Source organism: Triticum urartu, chromosome 7 (assembly GCF_003073215.2).
Source record: "Triticum urartu cultivar G1812 chromosome 7, Tu2.1, whole genome shotgun sequence".
NCBI lineage: Eukaryota > Viridiplantae > Streptophyta > Magnoliopsida > Poales > Poaceae > Triticum > Triticum urartu.
The window spans coordinates 562,694,246-562,713,383 of record NC_053028.1 but is presented as its reverse complement, the minus strand read 5'-3'; the positions used below and the strand labels follow the sequence as shown (position 1 = coordinate 562,713,383).

General features: G+C 44.3%; 2 protein-coding genes and 1 pseudogene across 2 annotated transcripts; 1 reads left to right on the top strand and 2 right to left on the bottom strand.

The window, feature by feature from the left end:
* Positions 1–629: 629 nt before the first annotated feature.
* On the top strand, positions 630–1,187 carry LOC125523753. The gene has a single exon (XM_048688815.1). It carries the CDS (start codon positions 745–747, stop codon positions 943–945), a length of 201 nt encoding a protein of 66 aa, XP_048544772.1. The 5' UTR covers positions 630–744; the 3' UTR covers positions 946–1,187.
* A 3,591-nt stretch (positions 1,188–4,778) lies between these two features.
* Positions 4,779–8,788, bottom strand: LOC125521862 (annotated as a pseudogene).
* A 3,851-nt stretch (positions 8,789–12,639) lies between these two features.
* On the bottom strand, positions 12,640–16,013 carry LOC125518952. The gene is made up of 3 exons (XM_048683834.1): positions 15,747–16,013; positions 14,777–15,109; positions 12,640–14,710 (listed from the first exon to the last, which is right to left on the bottom strand). Exons 2-3 carry the CDS (start codon positions 15,094–15,096, stop codon positions 12,814–12,816), a joined length of 2,217 nt encoding a protein of 738 aa, XP_048539791.1. The 5' UTR covers positions 15,097–15,109; positions 15,747–16,013; the 3' UTR covers positions 12,640–12,813.
* Between the last annotated feature and the right edge of the window lie 3,125 nt (positions 16,014–19,138).

The following is a 19,138-nucleotide window of genomic DNA, read 5'->3' as shown; positions in this document are numbered from 1 at the left end:
TAGGCCAAATCCTGAAGAACGCTAATTAACAACAATATAAAACTGGCCCTGAAATGACCAAACGTATTAGTGACCCTAAGATGCCGGCTTATCGCCATAAACTTTAAAGGTTTCCCTTATCCGAACAGTGCCCTTCCTTATCTGAATTACATCATCATCCCAGAAAAATTATATTTAAATATTTTTAAAGCTATTTTTCTACCTTAAAACGATGGGCTAGGAACCCAAAATAGCATTTCGCCACAATTATCGCCGTAATATATTCACGACACTTCAAATCCAGCGACCCGATCCATGCATTTGCCGATTGTTCGTTGCTCCATCACCTGCTCTGTTCAGACGTCAGGCCTTCAGGTTTCGGAAAACAACAAAGCTGGCTGGATAGCAATCTAGACGAGCCGCGCCTGACGAGAGAATCGATCCTTCTCGGTGTGTAGTTTCACCCTGCACCGTCAGTCTCAAGAATCCTTCAGGTAGCAGCAGGCAACGTTGCGCGCGCGTCGCTCTCCGCCGTCCGTCGGATCGCGGCACGGTGCGGTTCGGAGGAATCCTGTCCGTCCAGCGGGGCTCTCCCTCCCCTATAAATCGGGAAGGGCTGGGCTGGCAGCCCTCTCAACTTAAGCAAGACACCAGCAGCAGCAGGTCGGTCCACGAGCTTGCCGGTGTGTTCCAACTTCCAAGAAGCAGCCTAGGTAGCTTAGTTTAGGAGGAAGCCAGCACAGCAGCAGGTGACCGGCTGCAAGAATGGGAGGGACCATGTCGTGCTTCGGCGGCAGCGGCCGGGACTACGACGAGGCGTACGAGCAGCCGCGGCGGTCGTCGAGGAAGGTGCGGCCGAGCGACGAGGATGGGCTGTGGTACGTCGGGGAGCGGGACGTCGACAGGAAGGCCACGGAGTTCATCGCCAGGTTCCACGCCGCCGCCAGCTACGTCGAGGCTACCTAGGCTCGGTTCATCTTCTGCTGCTTCCGCCGGTGATCTCCGGGTCCGGCTACGTACCTCAGGCGCCCCGAGGTGGCTGGCCAGTCCGCTTGGTTAATCGGCCATTGATTTGTTATCCCGCTGCTCTCTTTTTCTAGTTCTATTAGTCTTGGTTATCTACATTAATCTTTGTGATTAAGGGTGTGTAATTTAAATATGTATGTTTTCCATAAATAAGGGAAATGCTGGAGGCATGAGCTTCTGTATGTGAATATATGGAGAGATATTGGCCTTTGTTGTTCGAAAAAAGAAATTGGTCTTTCAGGTGCATATACTTAATTTTCTGATTTGCTATATTTCAAGTCATCTAGAAAATAGTTACTTCAGAGTCGATCAAAGCATATGCCTACAGTTGCACATATGAGTTTGATGAACAACTCCAGTTGTGCGTCTCTAAGCTCATACTCCCTCCATCCGGAAATACTTGTCATTAAAATAGATAGAAAAGAACGTATCTAGAACGAAAATACATCTAGATACATCCCCTTTTATTCATTTTGATGACAAATATTTCCGGACGGAGGGAGTATAACATAAGATGTTCAACCACTTAATTGACCGTTAGATGAATAAAAACAAACTTTCAGGATCATTGACAAAATAACTATTTCTCATTCAAGTAAAGACTGACACTCGCATGTTGCTATGTACTCTCTCCATCCCATAATATAAGAGCGTTATTTTACACTAAGAGGTGTCAAAGATGCTCTTATATTATGGGACTGAGGGAGTAACTCTAAATGTAAACAGTTTCAGTGATGGAACGATAGAGCCAATAGGGTTAGTGGCAAAGTCGTGAAGGTACTTGAGCAGGAGCAAGCTACAAGTCTAGTAAAAAATTTACAAACCGCGCTCAGATATTTGGATAAAAATCATGTGAATAAGCCCCGAAACTGAGAGTAGTGACTTCCTAATTTCAACTTTATTTGTTTGTGTTGTTATCGTACTGCAGTTTATTCAAATTTTAAATAATGCATCTAAAATTTAAACGAACCCTCTATTACTATATTGTCCAAGATTTTTTTAACACTACATGTAGATTCTTGATCAAACTTTTGGCAAAAAAAAAGGTAGAAATGACATAAAACCAAAATGTAAACCTTGTCTGCCATATAGTGGCAAAGCTCTAGAAACTATATAAATTGTGTGTCAATGTTGGTTTAGAAATGTGGAACTAGCTAGGTAGGTTTTGGATGTGTAGCAGCCGAGTTATATACTTCTCTATCTAAAGTTGGACACATCTTTTTAATAACTTTATACTTGATCATGTGTAACATGATGAATTAGAAATAAAAATTTAGACCAAGAGAAATAACAGATCAAAAGTTCAGAACATTGCTTGGGAAAACTAAGATAAATTTTGAGAACCAACCACTGGTGGAGTGGCTTGTGGGCGGTGTCCACTTAGCCACCAGGTGGCTGGCTAATCCACTCGATTCATATGTGAACAAACATATATTCGATGCATCACCCTTGGTTCTATTTTTATTAATACAAGGAAATTGGCCCTTCACAATGGAGTGTCATTTGTTTCGTCGTGTATATGGTATTTTCAGTGCAATGAACATATTCTACAGCTATATACCACTCATCATTTTAGGTCCAAACCACAAAATGAAACATTAAAAAAAACAAATATGAGAGGTACGACGATCTTCTCCGACAAAAGCTCCATCATAAACACATCTATCGTGTTAGCTTGTCCCCATTTCATGTATAGTGGTATCTCACTATCTCATAGGGCAGAACCATGTTCCACCCTATTCGTGTAATCATGTTCCGCCTAGCAATGTGCCACATTACATCATTAACCAAGTTGCCAATAGTCACTTCAATGTTTTCGCTCATGATATCTCCTACATGCCGGCGCAAATTGGCAAACCTGATTCCAAATTGTGACCGCCCATTGTACGATGTTTGCCCATCAATTTCTTCACTTCTTCATTTGTTTGACTTCTTCTTTCAACTGAAATTCCAAAGAAATCAACAAGAATTGCCCCGCCATTTTTCGCGCCCGTTCTTCTTTGCGGTAAGAGACATATTAGGCAATGATCATCTGCAATTTAGGCTCCCAAGAACCAGCGATGCAATCTTTCACAGCAAAATGATGGATCCTACTTAGAGGGATCACAAGAAATTGTCTCTGAGCTCTCATCCTTTCTTTCCATTAAACGCCCAAAATTCCCCCTCTAGCCGTCATCAACTTGAGGGGTATCAAATCCTCCCATGGCAGATGTACCTTTCCCTAGATAAGAACGAGCCAATGATTTGTGACAATTCATTGGACCCTGTGCTACAAAACAATCAGAAAAAGATTGTTGCTTTACACCAGTGGTGCCAAATCGCCGGCCCCGGGCCGGATCCCTTCGTACCGCTTACATTCCCCAGTGAGATGCAATTAACAGTTAACCTGTGACTTTGACTGTCAATCTACAATTCTACGTGACCGGTGAATCTGAATATTCTCAAGAAATGGTCGAGAGATCGCTCCGAAAAAGCGAGAAATTCCATGGGCATATACCTAGAAACTAGAAGTTTCTTCAACTCTGCCATAGTATGAGACATCTGCAAGATTTTCCTGTGCACGTATGCTGTTTGTCTGCAAAATAATAACCTGTGTATGTGCCTGCAACTATTGGCATGATTTGGTGGTCATGATCAGATCATTCAGACAAAACTTTGTGCCAAAAAAAATCATCATTTGGTGACACCCTGCTTATAGAATTCTGAAAGGATAGATGATCACAAGAAGGTGGCAAGGGACACTTCTTTTTTTCCATTGTCCGGCTTCCTTCAAATAGCCTCTGCGACGTTCTTTCTGCTTTCTTTTGTTGGAGGAACAAAAAGAGTGGAGAATTATTGTCATGACTTTGGGCAAGCATTGGACGGAGGAGAGCCATCTCTGCACTGTGCTGCACAGCTGTGTGGTGCGTGCAGGAGCCATCTGGGAAGGCCATTCTGTACCTTGCAAGTACCAACTCCTTCCTCCAGGGAAAGCACACCAGGTTCCTGGACAATTTAACCATTGTAAATGTTATCCTTGTCATTAGGACTAAAAGAAAGCCGGTTTTTTATTAGTTAGTTACCTGGTTGTTCTTCTGATAGTACAGGTACGATGGAATGGACTTTTCACCTAATAAAGGTTTTCCATTTTTCTGTTATGGAATGATTCTGCTGGCACCATGAAGCTAATAAATTATGTTTGTTGATTTCTGTCACAATAGGCACCACCTTGAAGCTAATAAATTATGTTTCTTGATTTTTGTCAGCGTAGGCATTATGGAGAGTTCACTGAACCAGACATGAGAACCTAATTCTCGTCTAACTTGGATAGCTCCTAACTGGCACAATCTTTACTGAAACAGTCGCATAAATAGTCCTATCAGCAAATTGACAGGTGCTTGTCTACAGGCAAGATTTGCATTGATCTCTTTGCCCAGGCTGTAACCCGCGGAACTAAAGAAGGTAAGTAAGATTGGTAAGTGTGTCAGAGACTCAGAGTTGTATGTGATCATGCTAACCAGAAAAAGCCTATGATTCCACTCCCTAATGGCAAATTTAGAGGGCAGGGTGCCACTCGGAAGTCACACCTGAGCTTTTGCTTTTAACCAGCTGAAAAAGCTGCCCTGAGAATCGGTTCTGTGCCTACCCAACAAGCTCGTGTAGCATGTGCTTAGCTCTCTTATCTCTTCTGGAGCCTTAAACCTACGGTTCTCATTATCCATTGGTGTTTATTTTAGAACTTATGAACCTTTTTTTTATCATCCACACACGCTGATACATTTCGCAGTCTAATATTTGCAGAAACAGACGGTTAGTGCTGCACAGGAAATAGTGATGTTGCATATACATGTACTGACGATGCGGTCCATAATCTACCAGCATTCCAACAAACAGTGATGTTGCAGTGACCAAAACATAGGCTAACTTATCCACTGGAGCAAGTAATAAGCTAAATACATACACTAATCTACTAGCGTTCAACAAACACAGATGTCACAGCGACCTAAACATAGATTAACTTGTCTACTGAACTACTACCCAAATACCAAGCTTTCACATATGGTAAATCACTAACCAAGAACTGTCATTGGCAAGTGACATTGGCATTGGTAGGAAAAATACTGGCACGATGTTTTGCTCGCACCAGTTGGGCATGATCAGACGATCAGTTGATAACAACATGCCAGACCATTTTCTCGACGACCTTGAAGGTGCAGCGATCGCCTTCTTCTACGTCGTTGTCTCGGCAAAACCTTTTCCAGCCTTTCCCTGTTATGTAGCCGTAGGTGTTGGCGATGTTGAAGGCTACTGGCCAAGATCTTGCGCTCCCCTCCATGGATGTTTTAAGTTGGATTGTACATGCTTCTAGAAGACCAATTGATGAGCAAAAGGTCCCTTTCACAGCCTGCATTGATGCCAGAAATTGAAGCTCTTGTAAGATGGTATATTTATAAAAAAAAAATTAAACTGAAAGTTCACAACTAGCCAACTAGTATGTAATAAATGAAGGTTCTATATAGGAAACATCATTTCTGTGAAGTCTCTGTTGTGCACTGTAAAGAAAGCTTAAAATTTTGTCTAAGTATAATTAAGTGCAAAGTGTCAGTAGATATTTGCCTTCGCGCTGTCACACACGCTACCTCCGACAAAAAACCAAGTCATTTTAGCATTATGTCAGTCAAGTTTTCTAAATTTGACCAGCTATAAAGAAATAACTACTAGCATCTAAATTATCAAATTAAAACTAATAAATTTATCATGAATTATACCTTTATACTAACAGATATAATTATTTTTATGTGAGGCAACATGTTTGCACAATTGAGGATCAATGCACCATCTTGAAGACTGTCATATCCCAAAAGACTTATGTTTTGGATTGGGAAGAAGTATTTTGTAAAGGGACTCAGTTATAAAATGAAACAAATGGAAAACAACAGTAATTCGTAATTCCTCCAAAAAAATAGTAACTCTGTAGAAATAATTTTGATTTTCAGAGCAGAGAAAGACCTGGCACCATTTGATAATTTAGACTGTCATTAATTAAGACTTCGTCACCATTTGGTGGAAGACTGTATACAGGATTTTCATAAAGTGCAGATTTATTGAAGCTGATATCACACTTTGTAATGAAAAAGATCACAATTGCAGTATTAACAGTTCAATGTTACCAAATACTCCCTCCAAAGCTAGTACAAACTTGAGTCACTTATTTTGGGACGGAGGGAGTATGTGGTACAAACATCGGTATGAATAGCTTCACAAAATATGGAACACCAAAGGGCATTGAGATTAATTTCTAATTTTTTGTTATTTATGTTCATACCCAACAAACGGAAATATAAAGATAATAAATGTAGTGCTCACAAAGAATCGTTTAAGTGAAGAGCTGGTAATCTGCTTCGTAAATGAGTGCCTTCGCAGAATGCCTGTGGGTTTGCTCTGCGACTCGACCGTCTTAGCTTTAATTGCAGGAACCGGTGCAAGAATTGCGGAAACCACTTGCCTGTTGTAGTTCCTTTTCTTGCTGACAGTTGCAGCTACAAGCTGCTTGGCACCTGCACAATTGCATCTCACATGAGACAAGATGAAGGCCACAAATATTCAAGTCATTCAAAGTTGCGCATTTGAAACAAAAGGAATTTTTTTAAAGGGGAATATATTAATATCACGAAGGTACCAATTACACCCAGCCTCTGAACCTACAAGATAAAGTTTGCAGGAGTTTCACATTAAAAACATTTCAATTCTTTTTCTATGTGAAAAAACTGTTTAATGTCTCCCTAAGCACTAGTCTATTTTTCTGTTGTTTGGGGTTTGTTCTTTGGTTTTTTACTTGGTTTTCCCCAATTAACCGGGCATTGTTATGTTTTGGGGTCCAGTTTTCCTTATAAAATGGATCATCTCTATTCTTATGGAAATTGCAGGAACCCCTGCTGTAAAAAAACAGTTCAATTCAGGCAAGAATGTATGTATTTCGCCTTACTTTGTGGGATCGCAGTGTTTGCCCCATCTGCCTCATCAGCTAGGTAAGGATACTCCTTCATACACCCATTCGGCAGGAACACCTGAACCGAAAACGACATGTTAACTTCATACCGGAACAGCAGGATGTTCCCTTCGGAGAGATCATGTGCCGTCAGAAACTCCGCCCAAACTTCTCCATACAGCACGTCCGATTGACGCTGATCTAGCTCGACTGGCCATAACTTGCCGGTAGGGCCAATGATCAAGGCTTTTTGGCTGGGCAACTCTCAGCCCAATCAAGTGCTGCTGCACAAACTCATCAGGGATTGTCTGGAAGAACATTGGGAGCAAAAACTAAGCACAACAGTTTTAAGTTCAGAGCTTGTCAAGTTGATACTACATAAGTACTATCCGATTTCTGAAGAGAGAAGCAGATTAAACTAGCTAGCTATCTTCTTGGTATTAATATATTCCCTAAACAAAAAAAGAGATAAAACTAGCCAGCTAGTTATCTTGCTCACCATCTTCTCCCGGTCATCCGGTCGAAGCAACTTGATGAACCGAGGCCTGGTCTTGGACGTCACACCTACGTACCGATCACAGATTGTTACAAGGAGATACAAGTTTTTTTTCAAAAAACATTGCAATGGCAGGAGGACTGGATGAGGGATCTAAGAAATATCATCTTGTTAGGTTGGAAAAGGTTTGCCAGCCAAGCATGTGGCAAATGTTTGCTTGCTAAGTACAAAATGGTTATGGAAGCTTGAGAATGAACAAGGCATTTTGCAAGAAATGATTATGAACAAATATATTAAAGGGGTATTTTATCTCAATGTTGCAAGAAGAATCATGGGCAATCTCATTTTGGCAGGAGATAATGAAAGTAAAAAGAATTAGGAAACACTAAAAATCTGACGTCAAATTTTCGGACATGGCAAATCTGATGTTTTTCATGGCAATTTATGTTGGCACGATGATGGCAAATTTATTTTGCAAGCAAGGCAATTTACTGACAAAAAATAAACTGAGGCGGATTTGCCGTGCTCGCCTAAACTTGCGGAGAACATAATTTACCATGAAAAAGTTCGATTTGCCATGGTAAAAAATCTGATGTCAGATTTGTAGTGGAGTCCAAGAATTATGATTTTCTTTAGTAGAGCCAGGAGTGCTTTTGTGGGTTTTGCACTTGAAAATGAGTACAAATGAAATTGCAGCGTTTGTAACGCATTATGCGACGAATGAACCTGCCTGCGGGAGGAGCGCAGAGGCCCGCGAGGCAGCAGGCCGGGTCGTAGGCGGTCAGGGTGGCCATCCCGCGCCGCTCGCGCCGCAGCACCACGGACCACCCTTCGCCGATGCCGTTCTTCCTGACGATCTCCGGCCAGCCGGCGCCCAGCCAGCACGCCACCCCGCCGTCCGGTCGCGGCCGCATGCACAGCTCCACGCGCCGGGGCTTGCCGAGCAGGTCCACCACGTGCACCTCCTGCACGTCCCCGGCGCCGGCCGCGAGCCGCGCCCCGAACTCCCAGGGGACGCACTGCAATCACAGGAAAAAACACACGAAAGCGGCAGAGGGGGGCCGGTCAGGAATTGATTGATGTGACAGAGCGGAGGCGGGGCAATCAATGGCGGTGCGGCGGGGTTTGGCGTCAGTCACTGACCAGCTTCTGGAGGCAGCTTGGCGACAGCACCGGCGCGGCGAACTTGTACCGTGGTTGGCGGCGGACGGAGAGCGCCATGCTCTGCCGGTGACGTGGTGACGGTGCTATCGCAATGAATGCGCTGCTTTGGCTGGTCGCTGCGGTTCAGTTCAGTGCTTGTGCAGACAGTCACGTGGTGGTTGGAAGAGGAGACGGGCGGAGTTGGGTGCGACGGTTGCCGGTTGGAGTTCCCGAGGTAAGAGCAATTCCAATGGGGCGACCCAAACCGACGGCGCATTTGTCTGTTTTTTGTTCGTTTGGGTTGGCTGTCCGCTCGACGTTCGTTTAGTTTTTGTATTTGGGTTGACAGTGGATCCAACGCGCCGACCTATTTTATGTCTGCATTTAACTTTTAAATAAAAAAGGCCCGCGGCCGATCATGCCAACGGTCATGTCTCATGCCGGCATCATGTCAGTGTCGGTATACAATGCCGGCTTCAAAAAATACCACAGTTCATGCTGACGCACTCGCCAGCCGGCCGGCACACATGCTAGCACACAAAAAAGGGTGGGATTTGAGTTCGACCACGCCATCGCGGCTCACGTGGTCATGCCGGCACACCTGCCGGCATACAAAAAAGATGGCCTTCGACGCCATATATCACTCGTCGTCGAACTTGAGCATGTCGGCCTGCATCTTCTCAAACCACGGCCTCTTCCTTGGTGATACGGTGTTGAGATCCACCTTCATGATCTCCACTCCAGTCATCATGCTTGCAAGAGACACTTCTTTCGCCTTTGTCTTGGCATTGGCGGCCTCGATCTCTAGCATCTTGGCTTGCTTCTCCGCCTCGAGCTCGAACATCTTGGCTTGCGTCTCGGCGTCAAGATCAAGCCTCCTCCTTTGGATCTCCATGAAAGCATCCATTTGCTCCGCCTTGAAACGCCGGCGCTCCTCCTCCCTTCAGTCGTTCTTGTTAATCATGTCGTTCACGCTTGCGATCAAGGCATTGGTGGCCGCATCTCGCTTGTCCTCCTTCTTGGAGTTGGTCTTCCCCCTCGGCCGTGCCGGCTTGCCCTCCGCAACATCCTCCACGGCTTTCTTCCCTCCTTGAGGGCGGCATATTGCGCCTTAAACTTCTCTTCGTCCTTGATGACCCGATAGCAATGAGAGAGGTTGATGCACTTGCCATTGTGTTGAACCTTGAATGCCTCCAAAGCTTGAGATGCCTACAAAATGTTTCCATGCAAGCATATGGCAAGTGACAGCAAATGAAGACGTAAAAGGATGATCTTGATGGCACAAAAGAGGGCGGCTTGCTTGCTATCATACCATGTCTTGCATGCCGATGCCGCTCACGGGGCGGGCCTTGACGCTCTCAAGGGTGGCGCAAAACTTGTTGCACTCTTGTTGGATCACCCTCCACCGCTTGAAAATGGAGACCCACCCGCGCGTACTCACAAATTGGTAAGATGGAAACTTTTTGCGCTCATGAAACTCGCGGTGCACACGAGTCCAAAAGGTCGAATGCTTTTGCTCGGCGCCCGTCTTTAGGTCTTGTCCAATGTCTCGCCAACACTCGCAAAAAGCTTGTCCTCGGCAACTGTGTAAGCCTTCGTGCGCTTGCTCTTGCGCTTCGGCTTAGGACCGGCGGCTTGGTTGGCAAGACAGTCCTCGAACAAAGGCTCCACTTCGATGTCGCACTCGTCCTCTTCCTCTAGCCCATAGTCGTCCGGGAACTCGTGGTCGAGGGGGAAGCCATCCAGGTCGATGCCGACCTGATCACGCATGAAGGCCGCCTGATCAGGATCATAGCCACCGGCCGGCGTGAACGCCCCGCAGCCGTCCTGGCTTTGTGTCTCCTCGGGCTCGTAGCCAGCGCCCGGTGCACCACCCTCGAAGATGAGATTTTGCATGTAGTCCTCGTCGACGGCCGACGGCATTTCCTCGAACAAGTTACGGGCGTCCGGGAGCCCGCCCGCCGGCGTCTGTCACGCGCGTTTCCTCGTGCCGCCGGACGACGAGCCACCGACCACCGGGGTGGCGTTGAGGTCGATGGGCGCAGGGCGCGGGCATGGAAGGCGCCACCACGCTCACGTCGGGTGAGCACTCCCCGGAGAGGTGGGAGGCCTGCGGGTAGACGTGAAAGCCGGGGACCGGGTTGCAAGCCGACGCGCGGGGTGAGTCGGGCATCACCATCCGAGGAAACGCCAACGAGCCGGTGCTGACCGCGGCGACGGTGGCTTGGAGGACGTTGTGCTGGCTAGGGTTTACCCCTAGCATGTAGAGCGCCTCCCTCGTTGCCGCGGCGACGCGGGCGTTGGTGAACTCCTGCTGCGCGGCGGCGACGGCGGCCGCCTCATCCCTCGCATCCGCGGCATGCCTCCGGCCCTTCCTCTTGGCCGACTCCCTTGCCCGCTGTTCGGGCGTCAGCGCCTTCTTCGGCTTGGTCGCGGCGGCTGTCTTGCGCGGGGCACGAGACTTGCCTTTCCCGGAGGGGGCGACGACGCCGGACGAGGCGAGGGAGGCGAGGCCGGCGGTGGCGTCGAGGTCGAGGTCGATGGCGTTCTCCATGGCTGGTTGGGGGGGCGGGCGAGAGCGTTTTTAGGGAAAATGGGGGGAAATGGTGGTGGTTGCCACCGACCGGCGGGCCCGGGAAAAGGAGTAGGCGCGCGCGCGTCCGTCTCGTGTCCACGTCGACGCAAATCCGGCTCAAAATTGGGCCTGGAATGGGTCGCCCGCGGACGAAAAACGGACGCGCGTCCGTTTAGGTCAGCGCGTTGGGCCGTCATTTTTGTCCGCGTCAACCCAAACGGACGCGGGCGGACGAAATGGGTCGCCCCATTGAAGTTGCTCTAAGGGAACGGCGGGCCGCCACGCGGCTACGAGTCAATGTTAGCCATCTCTGGGTCTATTGCCTCTTTATAATTAAAAAATATTTTCTTATAAAAATGAATTTTGGAAAAAAGAACTAAGAAAATTACATGCACGGTTGATTTGTAAATTAGAAAAACCCAGGAATAAAATAAAATAAATAGTGTGTGCAAGCAATTTTTTGCTCATGTCCAATCAAACTAGGGTCTTTTTTATTAAAAAAATAAAATCAAACAAGGGTTCACCTACATTTGCAGATTTTTTTATGTTACATACTATGTTATTTCGACTTGTTGCGTTTTCTCTTGGTGCCTACCATAAATATTACTCCCTCCGTCTCAAAATAAATGACTCAACTTTGTAATAATGTTAGTACAAAGTTAGTACAAACTTGAGTCATTTATTTTGGGACGGAGGGAGTACATTCATTTTGCAGGTATTTTTTGTAATGCCCGCAAGAATTGGCCTCTATGATGACAACAAGTGATGTTTTTTTGACAATTTCATTGCATACAAAGTTATAAGTAGAGTGGATTCAATATATCACACGATACAACTACACAAGAGAGAAGTACTGGTCCCCTTTGACTGTGATGCCCCGAATCCAGGTTATAGCGCTTTTTGCGCGCAAAAAAACCCAAGAGGCAAACTTATGGTGACTGGTGAGGTGTTTTGCGAAAACCCATTCAGCATGAGATGAGTTACTTATAAGTCTACAGAATTATCAAAAGGGCCAACATCATGACAAACGATGACCAAAATCTCCGACAGAAGGATCACCGTCAGTTCAGAGGCTGCAATGAAGGCTCTTCTGCTTACAAGCAGCAAAGTAATTATCCCCAGAGTACATCTCATCTACAGTAGCAGCTAAAATACATAAAGATAGCAAATAGACTACCATATCTCGTGGTAAATATGGCCCATGTGCACAAGAAACAAGAAATATGCTTCAGGCATAATGACAGGTAAAATGCGCGAGCATTATGAACTGCAATTCAAATGCTCTGAAAACACAACCTGAGGTTATGAGTTATGGCGCATTTCTTGCCTTATTTGAAATGGTAAGAGAGGCGCACAGAGTTATGGCGCATTTCTTGCCTTATTTGAAATGGTAAGACAGGCGCACGGCAGGAGGAAGGTAAATACAACAACAATAGACTGGGCATCGGAACATGGCAGAATTTCCCCTGTTTCTCTAATGGTTCACATCACAATGTTTAATTTACCAAACAAATGTCGCTAGCCTAAGCAAAACAGTGAATAATACAGAGCAACTTGGAGCTAGAATCAACTACCATGCCGCAGGTTCCCAAAGAAAGAAATAGCAGCATTTGCTTACAGGGAACATCAAGAGCAACTCTCCACCTTATTGTGTACATCGGAGAGCTCAGCTGGTGGCAAGGCGGGCAAGGCTTCGCCGCTGATAGGAATTTTGCAAGTTGCTTTGTTGTGACCATAGCCTTTACATCTGCTGCAGCGCACTGCCCTTTTAATTGTGATGCGCGGATCAGCTGGCTTCTCTTTCGGCCTGCCAACACGTCGACGAGTTTGAATTGGGAATGGTAATGTCGCTAGACTCTGAGAATTGTCCGTTAAGGTAACATCAGGTATCGGATTTATGGACATTGAATAGGTCGAGCGGTAGCTTTTCGTCGTGAAATACTCCACACAGAAGTCATACGCATACCTCCCAGTGCGCTCAAATACTGCAATTGCATGCATGCATGGCAACCCAGAAACATTCCACTTTCGGCAGGTGCAGTCATACGTCTCAATGTTGACAACATTAACTGAGTCATCGCATACCTTGAATAAATTACCATCCCCATCATTTTCTGTGGGCATAACATTGAGTGAGTGAGCTTTGCTAACTTCTTCCTGCAATTTCTGGTTAGCTACAGGCGTTAATCCGTCAGGCCATTCATTACAAGACTCTCTGCGTGTGTACATCATCTCCATGAGCTTGCATCTTATTGTGTCAACCAACTGCACAACTGGAAGCTCATATCTTGTGGGGATCCAGTCAACAACAGTGTTGGAAATATTACATGAATACTGACCATACCGCGACCCCATGAAAAGGGCATCTGACCACCGCTCAGGTTTGATCTCCAAAAGCCATTCAGCAAGCTTATCAGATTCACTTTTAATTTGCTCCATATACTGATTGAACTCATCAATTGTGCATGAAAATATGGCCCTCTTAAGAAGCTCAACCATAGCATCTCTTACTTCTTCAGTCCACGCATCATCCAATTGCCTCTTAAATGCTTCAATAAGAAAGTCCATGCAATATCCATGATGACTGTCAGGGAAAACCAATGATACTTCATCCCATAATCCATTTTCTCCATTAGATATGAATGTTATGTCATGAGATGCCGACAGTGAATATTTTAGTTGCTCAAGAAACCAATGCCAATTTTCACGGCTCTCCTTGTCCACTACAGTGAATGCAACTGGGAACACATCGCCTTCCCCATCAACTGAAGTAGCAGTCAGTAACTTCCATTGTTTATTCGGTTTTGCAGATACTGCATCAAGGAAAAGGAGTGGTCTGCACCCATGCTCAAACCCATAAAGCGATGCATGGAAGGCGACAAAGAAACAGAATTTTGAATCTTCCATAGTCACTACTGTTGCCACACTTCCAGGGTTTGTTTCCTTAATCCTTTCACAAAACAATGGTAGCTGGATGCATGCCTCATCATGTGCGCTATAAAGTTCTCTCTGAGCAATTGACCTTCCACGCCAAGCCTGCGAGTAATTTAGGCACAGTCCATACTCCTGTTGGAGATCATTTGCAATGTCTCTTGGCCTGTAGTGTGGGCTATCACGTAACTTTTCCTTTATAACACTAGCAACCCATCGCTGTGACGCCAAACGATGACTTTTCACAGTTTCAGATTCACAGGTGTGTGTTTCAGACATTTTCTTGATCATGAAATTTATGTTGGCAGGAGACTTGGAAGCATGTATACGCCATGGGCAATCTTCACCAGTACATTCTGCAGTAACACGAGTTGAGTCATTCTTGATAAATCTGTAGTGGAACTTATGTGCAATGGCATACTTATGCAAGGCATCCCGGAAATCCTTAGGACTTTCAAATACTTGGCCGACTCCAGTGATCACATCCTTCCACTCTGCGCACACCTTTTGTCTCTTAGACCCATCCGGAGTTGTTGGGACAACAGCAATTGCATTTGTAGGAGTGGCCGAGTCAGCAACAACGCTCTGTGCACTGTAAATATTTCATTTGTCATTTTGGCAATGCAAGTGGAAAAACAATTGATGTTCAGAAAGATACCTGTTGTCGACCTTCTTTATGACATAAATGTATGTCGTCTCCGACTCTGCATGGAACTCAACCATGCGATGTAGGTCCTTGTCATTGGAAATAGAAATCAAGGTTCTATTATTCTTTGGGAGGAAATACTTGAACAAGAACTGGTCGACTTTGAGATTATTAAGCGTTGAAGATATCTCATGCTTAAATGCACTGAAAGTCCAGTCACTTTTTACAAGCATTGCATGTGCCTCTCCACCAGAATAGGACATAAGCCCATCAGCATCTGTGGTGAATTCGCCACCTATTTGAAGAACAGCCACAATTTGTCCCGTCCCCATAAGCGGCTGTTTCCTAGCAAGATGAGATGAACACAAAAATTAGGCAACTGTATAAGAAGTAGAACAGAGCTTTAGCCAGCAAGGCAACTTTGAGTAGTAGTTGCTCAGTTGGTTGTTTGAGCATTTTCTACAATAAGGAAATTTTCCAAAAAAAACAACTTACCTCGAAGCTTTCAAAAATTAGGCCATTGCATTTTCTACACGAAATTTCATGCAAGGAATGTTACGAGTGTGTAAATGGTAACTCAATCAACTAGAATTAGGTAAGGGTGATTCTCTGTTCTTTTCCCTGTTGCGAAAGACAGAACAGGCGACTTAACTGATCTGACGTGAAGTATGACCAAATTGGTGTGTGGTCTGGAAGCAAGGGCTGTACACATAAGGTTTAAGCACACTAGTCCAGTTTTTCACTCATGTGCAAGTACAGGGCATAATATATTCGAATTGAGAGCAGAGCAAATCAGAGTTCACTGCAGATCACTAAGTCAAGGCTGAACCAGGGATGCTAACAAATTGTAAAAACGACAGTGTTCTATGCGGTTTGCTTTCAGTGCTCGCTTAATTTCACCTGATTTTTGCATTAGTCGTGGCAATTACAAGCATATACAGTACCAATAAAAGAAACTGGTGACCAATCCAGGCATAATTACCAGGAAACGGCTTGCGGTGGTGGGGCTCCGGCAGGTCTGGGAGCGAGGGCGTGGGCGAGGGCGGCGGTCCGGCGGGTTCCCGGTAGCGGAGGCCGCGGTGGCCGGCGGGCACCAACCTCAGGAGAGTACGGCGGAGTCCCGGCGAGGGCCGACTTGCGAGGTGGGTGGCCGGCGGTGGCCACGGGCACAACTCCCCGAGACTCGAGAGATGAGGCGGTGTGTGTCTTGTCCGCGTCTCTGGATCTAGGGTTTCCGCGCTCGGCCCTACGTGTCAGGCACACGCCGTGGGGTACATACGGTTAACGCAATGTACTCGTGCACACGTGCCACGTGCTGCGGTTTGGCGATCCGAGGGCCGGGCTTTTGGAAACCGGAACGGGAGCATTGCCCGGCCACCCTGCTCACCATATTGGCCCAAGAACAAATGCGCCGTTGTCGTGTGATGAGGATTCGGCCCTGCAACGGCCCTCGGACGAAGAGGTGACGTTTATAAAACTCAAAAACAAAACAAAAAAATCTGATGCTTTTTTACAACATTAAAAAAATTGACATCACAAAAAATATTCTGATGCTTAGTGCGAAGGATGGGAGCGTGAAATATGCAAAGGTCACTCTCATCTTCTTAGGGGCTGACAAGTGACAACATGGGAGTTTTTTCTTTTTCTCATATTTTGTTTTTCAAATTATTTTATCTTTAAATTGTGCATCCAAATTATGAACCATTTTTACTGTTGAATTCTTCGTGTTGAGATCTTCGAAACTAGATCTGTTAACAGGTTTGAACGAACTTTTTTTCATGAAAAAACTCAGGGGAAAACGATAGAAAAAACTATAGCCAGAAACACATTTTTTATATTTTTCACTTTTCGAGAGGTACAACTGTGTTTCTCGCAAAAGCAAATTGTTGCCTCCACGAGAAGCAAATATGTACCTTCGTGGAAAAAATATGGCTTTTCCTCTTCTGAGAGGCACAAACAATGATGCCTATTGCAAAGACAAACCTGTGCCTCCACAAGAAGCCAACATGTGCATCTCGTGAAAGCAAAAAAAGCGTGGTTGGATGGTTAAGTGAACTGTGGTATTCCTAGCCCACCAGGGTTCAAGTCCTGATGCTCGCATTTATTCTGAAATTATTTTAGGATTTTCGGCGTGCGTGTTCAGTGAAAATCTCAAGATGATATGTCGGCTCAGTGTCTTGGTGCTCATAGAGGGTAGGATGAGTGTATGCGCGTACATATAAGCGCTTGCGTTTGTACTCTGTTTAAAAAAACAAAAACACATACAGAAATAAAATCTTAAGAAAGGGCACAACACGCGGAACGTGGCGGCAGCTAAGAGCACGCCAAATGGCGCTCTCAGCCCTTCCAAAATGACTCTTGATGGGCTCCCGTAATGGATACCTCTGCATTAGTTGCTCTCACTATTCCCCATGTATGGTGACAGGAGTCGCTATATCTCGCATGTTGTGAGATATTGCTCTAGCTCGCCTCTGACGCCCGAACGTATGGACCAGCCCATTTAGCGAGTTTTGCTCCCTCGCTCATTCATTCCCTCGCTCGGTGTTCACAGGTTTTGTTGTGTTCGATTGCTCAGTTTTCTTTGATTTTATTTTTTCTTCACTATTTTCTTTCTTTTCTTTTTTATTTTGTTTTCTTTGTTCTTTTCTCAGTTTTCATCTTAATTTCTTAAGTTTTCATTGTATTTCACTGCTTTGCGTCGACTTCTTTGATATTTTTGCTTTTTATTTTTGTATTTTTATTTTTACTTTCTTTTTTTTCCATCAGTTTTCTTTGGGGGCTTTAAAAACATTTATACTTTCTTGGGAAACATCGTCTAAATTTTCTAGACAACAGAAACGGTTTTTTATACAAAGTTAACATTTTCTAAATATGTGATTAATATTTTTTAAATATCTATTTCGAAATCTACTCCCTCCATCTTATAATATAATAGCGTTTTTGAAGCTAAAATAGCTTGGAAAACACTCTTATATTATGGGACGGAGGTAGTACTTTTTCATAAGGGTGTATTTTATTCATCTACAACAATAAAATATACTATATGTTTAACATTTTTTGAATACATTATTACAGTTTTACCAAATATAGGTTTTCATGTCTTCCTTTTTCTGTTTCAATTTTCAATTTTTCAACATATGTCCATCTTTTTCATTTCATATTCTACATGTTTCGTATAAACCTGAAACAATTTTTTGATACATGTGAAATGTAATTAAATACAGGAATATAGATTTTATTCAAATACATATATTGAACCCTTTTTTACTACATGTTTAAACATTTTTCAAATACAAATTGAACATTTTTTTAATGGATGTAATTTTTTTGTTAAACTATGTGCACATTTCTTAACATTGTATAAATATTTTTTTGCAATGTCATGGACTCATTTTAGAAATGAATGCACTTTCTTTAAAATGTCGCGTACATTTTTTAAATGGTACAGTACATTTCCATTTTATGAAAACATTTCCTAAAATTGTATAAACATTTTTTAAGTCACATTCAATTTTTTAAAATTGCAGGATCGTAAGTAGGTCTAGAGGGGTGCTTAGACTACTTGACCAATAAAAACCCAGTTTTTTCCCAATTTTAGTTTTTGGCAGATTTTTACCAATTCTAGGAAGTCAAGTAACGCCCTACACATGCAAGTCTAAGATAGTAGGCAGCAAAAACTAAAGACTTTGCACATGAACGTAAAAGATGGGTCGGAGAAAATCAAACGCAATGATGACACGATGAATTTTGACGTTGTTCCGATAGGTGGTGTTATTGTACGTCCATGTTGATAGGGACTTCAACCCACGGAGGTTAATGGCTGCACGAATCCACAGGGAGCTCCACCCACGAAGGGTTGACAAAAAAGCAACATTGTTTATGCCATCATGACTTACGTCCACGAAGGACTAGACTCGCTCGGGGTGGATCTTCATGAAGTAGATGATCTCCTTGACCTTACAAACTTCTTGGTTCAACTCAACAAGGTTAGAGGCTCTCAAGTGACACCTAACCAATCTAGAAGACACCACTCTCTGAAAGGTGATAGATATTGTTGATGACAAACTCCTTCCTCTTGTGCTTCAAAAGATAGTATCCTCAACACCCAGTCACTCTCTCACAGATTTTGTTATGTGGTAGGAAAAGGATTGGAGTGAAAAGCAACTTGAGGGGGCTAGAAATCAAGGATCAAAGGTTGGAGTGAAATCCCCTTGATTTAAACACAGGTGTAAGTGGTTTTCTCTTAGAAAATGAATATGAGAAGTGGTAGTTTTGCCCTGGTTGCTCTCTCTGAGAGTTGGTGGAATGGGTGGGTATATATAGGCAGCACCAAAAAACTAACCATTACGCACCTTTATGCACTACTCGGTGGAA